Genomic DNA, 9072 nt, shown 5'->3' with positions numbered 1-9072 from the left:
GAGTTGGGGCAGATGGGGGTGTGGATGGGGAGGTGGGGTTGGATAAGGTTGGGGTCGAGCGGGGGGCAGGGTCTCGCCCGCAGTGTACTTTTGCCTAGTTTCCTGAACAGGAAGCAGACTTCACAGAAAACTCTGAGCCCCAGAGAAAATCAATTAACCGAATAATCAATTATCTGAACGAAATAGTGCCTGCCCAGCTCTTTCGGATAATGGAGGTTCCTCTGTGTGTGCATTTGGAAAGTTAGGGTTTGACTACAAGCAGTCAGCATGGCTTTGTGCATGGGAAAACATGCTTCACAAGTTTGTTAGAGTTTTTTGACGAAGTGACCGGGAATGTTGACGAAGGAAGGGCAGTAGACATAGTCTATATAGATTTCAGTAAGGCCTTTGATAAGGTTCCACATGGTAGGCTGCTCTGGAAGGTTAGATCGCATGGAATCCAGTGGGAGCTAGCAAATTGGGTACACAATTGGTTTGATAGTAGGAAGCAGAGGGTAATAGTGGAAGGATGCTTGTTGGACTGAAGGCCTATGACTAGTGGGGTGCCTCAGGAATCGGTGCTGGGCCCATTGCTGTTTGTTGTCTATAATGACTTGGATGAGAATCTAAAAGGCATGATTAGTAAGTTTACAGAAGACACTAAAATAGGCGGTAAATGGACAGTGTGGAAGGTTATCAGAAATTGAAGCAGGAACTTGATCAGCTGGGGAAGTGGGCTGAGAAATGGCAAATGGAGTTTAATATAGATAAATGTGAGGTCCTGTATTTTGGAATGTCAAATCAAGGTAGGTGTTTCATGGTGAATGGTAAGGCCTTAAGGAGTGCAGTGAACCTTGGAGTTCAGGTGCATGGTTCTCTGAAAGTGGAGTCCTAGGTAGACAGGGCAGTTAAGACAGTTTTTGGCACACTGGCCTTCATCGGTCAGGGCACTGAGTATAGATGTTGGGAAGTTATCTTGCAGTTGTACAGGATATTGGTGAGGCCACACTTGGAGTATTGTGTTCAGCTTTTGTCACCTTGTTATAGGAAGGATGTTATTAAACTGGAAAGAGTGCAGAAGAAATTTGCAAGGATGTTGCCAGGACTCAACAGACTGAGTTATGAGGAGAGGTTGGATAAGGTAGAACCTTTTTCTTTAGAGCGTAGGTGACTGAGAGCAATCTTCTAGAATTAGGGGCTGCATGGTGGCATGGTGGTTAGCACTGCTGCCTGACAGCGCCAGGGACCCAGGTGCGATTCCAGCCTTGGGTGACTGTATGGAGTTTACACATTCTCCCTGTATCTGTGTGGGTTTCCTCGTTTACACATTCTCCCTGTATCTGTGTGGGTTTCCTCTGGGTGCTCTGGCTTCTTCCTACAATCCAAAGATGTGCAGGTCAGGTGAATTGGCCATGCTAAATTGCTCAGTGTTCAGGAATGGGTAGGTTAGGTGCATTAATCAGAGGTACATATAGGATAATAGGGTAGGGGAATGGGTCTGGGTGGATTACTCTTTGGAGAATCATTGTGGACATTTTGGGCCAAAGGGCTTGTTTCCACACTGTAGGGATTCTATGATTCTGAGTGTGTGAGATCATGAGAAGCATGGATAAGATGAATGAACTCAGTCTTTTTCCCGAGGTTGGGGAATTGAGGACTAGAAGGCATCAGTTTAAAGTTAGAGGGGAAAGAATAAAAGGGAACCCGAGGGACAACTTTTTTACACAGAGGGTGGTACGCATATGGAAGGAGCTGCCAATGTAAGTGGTTGAGGCAGGTACATTAACAACATTTAAAAGGTATTTGGATAAATAAGTGAATAGAAAAGGATTATAAGGATATGGGCAAGTGCAGGGAAATTGTGTTAGTGTAGATGGACATTTTGGATGACATGGACCAGTTTGGACCAAAGGGCCTGTCTCTGTGCTATACGTCTCTATGATTCTATGTATTAATTAGTTGATTTCAAAGTCTACCAATTGTCACAAGGTCTGAAGAGTTCTGAAGAGAGTCATGTTGGACAAAATATTTCAAGAAAAAGTTAGATGTAGTTTTAGGGCTATAGGGATCAAAGGGTATGGGGTAAAAGCAGCAACTTGGTTGGATGATCAGCCATGATCATGTTGAACAGGCTAGATGCAGGAACAATGTTCTCGATGTTGGTGAAATCCAGGGGTCACAGTCTAAGAATAATGGGTAAGGCATTCAGAACTGAGTTGAGGAAGAATTTCTTCACTCAGAGAATTGTGAACCTGTGGAATTCTCTCAAACAGGAAGCTATTGGAGCCAATTCCTTAGATATATTCAAGAGGGAGTTGGACATGCCCTTGCGGCTAAAAGGATCAAGTGGTATGGAGAGAGGGTGGGAATAGGATACTGAGATTGTATGATCAGCCATGATCCTATTGAATGGTGGTGCAGGTTCGAAGGGCTGAATGGCCTACTCCTGTTTTCTTTATTTCTATGGTCCTATGCCTATGCCATAATGGGATTTGACATTCGCTTGGGTGTTTTTAAAAGTTTATTTCTGGGATGTTGGTGTTACTTGGCTGGGCCAGCATTTATTGCATGTCCCTTATTGCCCTGTGGAAAATGGTGTGGCGTTCCTTTCTTGATCCTCTGCAATCCATGATCTCTGGTTTATTAGTTCAGTGGCATTACCCTAACCACTGTTCTCCCCACTATTCCATGAATCATGTTTAAAGTGAATGCACCAGGCAGTGGATGAGGATCATACAGGGTTACTGACAGAAAGTGGGGGTGCAGCATTGAACACAGCAAAATGCAGAACAGATTGAATGGCCATATTCTTGCTATGGATCTTGCTTTTATGAAGCAAGAGTTACTTGGAGCTAATAAATACTTTACATGTTAGGGTAGATTTTACCTTGATTCAGGAGGCGGAGGAGGGAAATCATCAGCGCCAACATCATCATAAACATCCTCCCCCTCTGTGAAAGGAAGCAAGAGTCTGTGAGTGCAACGTCCAACAACAGCAACAAGTATAAAAGATGCTTTACTGCAGAAAAACCACAATCCCCAACCACATGTTGTAAAAGTGCCGCAGGCTGCCACAGAACGGTAGTCAAGTGGCATCAAGCATGACACAATTGGTTTATTTTGCATAAATCACTGCTCCCTTCCAGGCGGGTTTAGCTGGGACTTTTCATTCACGGTTCAGTAAGCAGGCTGGAATGAAGTGAGTATTTGTCGCATTCAGAGTGATGGTCAGTGAAATGTGCAGGGAAAGATTGGTCAACGTCCTCAGTTCCTCTTCTCAGTGCTCACTCAATGTGATGGATAACAGCTGAGCAAACAGCTTGTGCCCAAACTTCTGGATGCAAGATACTGTCCCTGTGCTGGGAGTGTTCAATGAGGACAGTGCAGAGGAAGTTTTACTCAATATAACCCCATGCTGTACCTGGTGGTTCCATTCTTTTAAACTATAGAAATCCAGGATTTCCCAAAGAGATTTGATAAGATGCCACCTCAAAGCTTATTGTGGAAAATAAAAGCTCAGGTGTTGGGTGGGGAGGGGGAGATGGCAGAAAACAGAAAGTTTACATAAACAGGTCTGTGTCTGATTGGCAGAACGTGATGAGTGGAGTTTTGCAGGGGTCTGTGCTGGCACTCAATCTTTTACAATTTTCAGCGCCACATCTACCTATTGCTTTCCCAGCTACCTTCCCCCCCAGTCCCACACACATTCCTTTTAATCTCTCAGCCCACTTCCTCTCCTCACCCCACATTCTTGATGAAGGGCTTATGCCCGAAATGTCGACTCTCTTGCTCCTCAGATGCTGCCTGACCGGCTGTGCTTTTCCAGCACCACACTTTTCGACTTTAACAATTTACACCAATTAGCTTTCAGTCATTTATATAATTGATTTGGATGTGAACATAGGAGGGAAAGTTAGTAAGTTTGCAGATGACACCAAAATTGGAGGAGTTTTGGACAGCAAAGACGGTTACCTCAGAGTACAATGGGATCTTGATCAGATGGGCTGAGGAGTTGCAGATGGAGTTTAATTTAGATAAATGTGAGGTGCTGCATTTTGGGAAAGCAAGTCAGAACAGGACTGATACACTTAATGGTAAGGTCCAAAGGAGTGTTGCTGAGGAAAGAGACCTTGGAGTGCAGGTTCATAGCTCCTTGAAAGTAGAGTCACAGGTAGATAGGATAGTGAAGAAGGCGTTTGGTATGCTTTCCTTTATTGGTCAGAATATTGAGTGCAGGAGTTGGGAGGTCATGTTGCGGCTGCACAGGACATTGGTTAGGCCACTTTTTGGAATATTGCGTGCAATTCTGGTCTCCTTCCTATTGGAAGGATGTTGCAAAACTTGAAGGGGTTCAGAAAAGATTTACAAAGGATATTGCCAGGGTTGGAGGATTTAAGCTATAGAGAGAGGCTGAATAGGCTGGGGCTGTTTTCCCTGGAGCATCAGAGTTGAGGGGTTACCTTATAGAAGTTTATAAAATCATGAGGGGCTTGGATAGGATAAATAGACAAAGGCTTTTCCCTGGTGTGAGGGAGTCCAGAACTAGAGGGCATAGGTTTAGGGTGAGAGGGGAAAGATATAAAAGGGACTTAAGGGGCAATGTTTTCACAGAGGGTGATGTATGTATGCAATGAGCTGTCAGAGGAAGTGGTGGAAGCTGGTACAATTGCAACATTTAAAAGGGATCTGGATGGGTATATGAATAGGAAGGGTTTAGAGGGATAAGGGCCAAATGCTGGCAACTGGGACCAGATTAGGTTAGGATATCTGGACAGCATGGATGATTTGGACTGAAGGGACTGTTTCCGTGCTGTACCTCTCTATGACTCTATGACTCTAGACAAGGGGAGTGAAGGCATGGTGGTTAAATTAAACAGACAACACCAAGGTAGGTAGAAAAGTATGTTGTGAAGAAGACAGAAGGAAGTTGAAAGTGGAGATATATATAAGATTGATTGAGTGGGCAAAGAAATCTGGCAGTTGGAGTACAATATCAAAAATGTGAGGTCGTTCACTGGCAGAAAGAATAAAGAAGGGTATTATTGAAATGGAGAACTACGGCAGAGAGATTTACCTGTTCTGGTGCCTGAGTTACAAGGATTATTATGCAGGTGCAGCACATAATCAAGAAAGAGTGTGAGATGCTGAGCTTTATTATGAAAGGAATCAAACATAAAATTTAGGAATGACATTGCCTCAGTTATATGGGACATTGGTGAGAGCACATCTCAAATCCTGGATGTGGTTTTGGTCTACTTTAAGGAAGGATGTGAATCTGTTCATAGGAGGTTAACCAAACTGATGCCTGGAATAAGTTAGTTGACTTCTGACAGGGTTTGTTTCCACTTGAGTTTGGAAGAGTGAGCAGTGACTTGATTGAAGTGTATTAGACCCTGCACAGTCTTGACAAAGTGGGCAGGATGGTTCTTCCAAGAAGTAGGGATCATTGTTTTACAATGAGGGATGAGAGGAATTTTGTTTTTCTCAGTGGGTTGTGCGACTAATTCTTTGACTAGAAGGTAGTGGAGGTGGGATACGGGAATATTTTTAAGGCCAAAGTGGATAGATTCTTGATGGGTAGGGGGATCAAGGTTTTTGGGGTGTTGGGGTAGTAGATAGAAAAGTAGAATTCAAAATACAAACAGGTTAGCCACGAGAGCTTAGGACACCTTAAAGATCTTTATGTTGAACCCCAGAAGGTGGAAGGGATACTAAATGAATATTTTGCAATAGATTTTACTGTGGAGAACAAAGTGGAGGCTAGACAACTCTGGGAAATAAATATTGATGTTTTAAAATAGTTCACATTACAAAAGAGGATGCTCTGGAGGTCTTAGGGAATATAAAGGTGGATAAATCTCTGGGACCTGATGTAATGTATCCCAGAATGCTGTGGGAAGTAAGGGAGGAAATTGTGAGACCCGTTGCAGAAATGTTTGCATTATTTATAACTACAGGTGAGGTGCCTGATGACTGGAGAGTGGCTAATGTTGTATCTTTGTTTAAGAACAGTTGTTAGGAGAAACTGCGGAATTATGGATCTGTGAGTCTGACCTCGGTTGTGGATAAATTGTTGGTGGTGATTCTAAAAGATAGGATTTATAGACAGTTAGAGAGACAAAAATTGATTAGGAATAGTCAGCATAGTTTTGTGCAAGGAAAATCATGTCTCACAAAATTGATTGTTTTTTTTATGAGCAAGTTACCAAAAAGATTGGTGATGGCAGACCAGTAGACATTGTTTACTTGGACTTTAATAAAGCCTTCGACAAAGTTCTACATGGTAGACTAATTAGTAAAGTTGGGTCACATAGGATTCAGGGTGAGCTTGCCAATCAGGTACATATTTGGCTTAACAGCAGGAGACAGAAGGTTGTGGTGGAGGGTTACTTTACAGACTGGAGCTTGTGAGCAGCAGTGTTCCACAGGTTTCAGTGCTGGGTCCTCTTTTGTTTATTGTTTATATAAATGATTTAGATAGAAGGCATGGTTAGTAAGTTTGTGGATGATACCAAAATTAGTGGCATAATAGACAGTGAAGAATGTTTCCTAAGATCACAAAGGGATCTTGATAAAATGGATCAACGTGCTGAAAAATGGCAGGTGAGCGCCATTTGGATAAATGCGACTTGTTGCATTTTGGTACAACAAACAAGGTAAAGCTTATACAGTTAATGGTAGGCCTTGGGTAGTGTTGTAGAATAGAGAGACCTAGGGTTGTAGGTACATACTTCTTTGAAGTTTGCATCATATATAAACAGGGTAGTTAAAAAGGCATTTGGTACACTTGCCGTCATTGCTCAATCCTTTGAGTCTAGGAGTTGGGAAGTCATGTTGAGATTGTATAGGATATTGGTGAGGAGAAAGTGAGGACTACAGATGCTGGAGATCAGAGCCGAAAAAATGTGTTGCTGGAAAAGCGCAGCAGGTCAGGCAGCATCCAAGGAGCAGGAGATCAGAGCCGAAAAAATGTGTTGCTGTTTCGGGCATAAGCCCTTCTTCAGGAATGGTTCCTGAAACGTCGATTCTCCTGCTCCTTGGATGCTGCCTGAACTGCTGCGCTTTTCCAGCAACACATTTTTCAGCTAGGATATTGGTGAGGCCACTTCTGGAATACTGTATCTAGTTTTGGTTGCTCAGTTAAAGGAAGGATATTATTAAGCTAAAGAGGGTTCAGAAGAGATTTACCAGGATATTGCAGCATAGGAGGTTGAGAGGTGACCTTACAGAAGTTTATGAAATTCTGGGGGATATAGATAGAGTTAATAGTAGTTGTCTTTTCCCTAGGATGGGGGATTTCAAGACTAGGGGGCATATGTTTAAGGTGACAGGACAGAGATTTAGTTGAGCGGCAAGCTTTTTTACACAGGGCGTGGTTTGCATGTGGAATGAACATCCTGAGGAAGCGTTGGTTGTGGGCACAGTTACAATATTTAAGATACAATTAGATATATACATGAAAAGGAAAGGTTTGGAGGGATATGAGCCAGGAACAGGCAGGTGGGACTAGTTTAGCTTGGGATTATCTTCATCCTGGACTGTTTGGACCGATGGATCTGTTTCCATGCTGTATGACTCTGTGACTAAATGATCTCATTGAATGATGGAGCAGGCTTAAGAAGCTGAATAGCCTTTGGAGTGTGGAGCAGGATAAAGCTAATAAGTGTAGGCTCAATTCCTATCTTGGCAGTGATAACTCATGGAGGCCTGCCTCCTCACCTTACCTCACACTTGTGGAGTGGTTACCCTCAAGATGTACATATCCAGTTGTCTCTCTCTCTCTCTCTCTCTCATGGAGAGAAATGCCTATGGTCCTTTGTGTACTAAGGCTCATTACATTTAGGTGAACAGCAAACAGATTCTTTTACTCTATGCTGGGTTTCAGCCCTGACTATCGCTGTTACTCAGGCAAAGTTGAATCTGATGAACGAAACTTGGTCTCTATAAAATATAAAATGTAAAATTGAGACTCCTGAATTCCCACCAAAAGAAGGCAGAAAGCATGGATTCATATTGGAAGCTCCCTTACCTGTTGGAAGTTCTGCCGGTGGAGGAATAGATCTGGGGAAAAAAATAAAAGCACATCAGTTTACACCGTAAAGAGTAACTATTTCCCAATAACTCCGAACAAACAGAATTCACAAGGGAGGGAGGAGAAAGGCAAAGAAAATGCATTCAAGAAGTTAGACTAACAAGATTGATGTATGGGGGTGGGGGGGGGGGGGGGGAAGGTTAAAGTAGCAGACACGAGGAACATATCAGAAACCTGCTCAGTGTTTGTATAGCCATGTGAATCTGTAGTGCATTGAGCAATTCTGGTCACATTGAGGTTAGACTTTGTACAAGGAAACCCAGGTAAATTTAAAAACCAGGCTGCATTAGAAATCTGAATCTTGCTAAAGTTGTCTGAGCTGAAAAGGCTGGCTTACAGTGCCACCCTGTCTTTTCTTTTCAGACATTGAAGTATCCAATATTTTTCAAATAAAAGCAAAATACTTCAGATGCTGGAATTCTGAAACAAAAGCAGAAAGTTTCAGCAGGTGCGGCAGCTGGAGAGAGAGAGAGAGAGTTAATGTTTCAAGTCTGGTATGACTGCTCTTCAGAAGAGTTCTCTTCTATTTTCCAACATTTTTCAGTTCTAAAGAAAAGTCATATCAGACTTAAAATGGTAACTCTGTTTCTCTCTTCACAAATGCTGTCAGACCTGCTGAGTTTCTCCAGTGTTCTAACTTAAAACTAGGATTTCTCTATTGTGAGAATGCAATATGGTCTGACTAGCCTTAATTCATTCAACATTGTGCAAGCATTCAACTTTCCCTGTACTGAAAATAGCAATACTCATAATGAAACTGCTTAAATCAAAGCTAAAACTTTTGTTTAAAAATGGAACACTCCTGTAAGTTTGTCCAGCAGATGGCAATCTTTCAATGTGTAAAGAAGAACCTTGTCACATCACAGAAATCTGGATTCGTGGTGCTGGGAGAGCACAGCAGTTCAGGCAGTATCCAAGGAGCAGTAAAATTAATGTTTTCGGCAAAAGCCCTTCATCAGGAATAAAGGCAGAGAGCCTGAAGCGTGGAGAGATAAGCTGGG

At 42.7% G+C, this 9072-nt stretch overlaps 1 protein-coding gene across 3 annotated transcripts in view; it reads right to left on the bottom strand.

Annotated features, from left to right (window-relative positions):
* The window catches only part of LOC122556423 (FYN-binding protein 1), a 202196-nt gene that overhangs the window by 20145 nt on the left and 172979 nt on the right, over window positions 1–9072 (bottom strand). For all 3 annotated transcript variants that reach the window (XM_043703060.1, XM_043703074.1, XM_043703066.1), the window contains 2 exons: window positions 8009–8040; window positions 2867–2930 (listed from right to left, as the gene is read on the bottom strand). In XM_043703060.1, coding sequence (XP_043558995.1) covers window positions 2867–2930; window positions 8009–8040 — 96 coding nt within the window. The remainder of the gene's footprint in view (window positions 1–2866; window positions 2931–8008; window positions 8041–9072) is intronic.

The sequence above is a fragment of the Chiloscyllium plagiosum genome, chromosome 2 (assembly GCF_004010195.1).
Source record: "Chiloscyllium plagiosum isolate BGI_BamShark_2017 chromosome 2, ASM401019v2, whole genome shotgun sequence".
Taxonomy (NCBI): domain Eukaryota; kingdom Metazoa; phylum Chordata; class Chondrichthyes; order Orectolobiformes; family Hemiscylliidae; genus Chiloscyllium; species Chiloscyllium plagiosum.
This window is presented reverse-complemented; position numbering and strand designations above follow the sequence as displayed.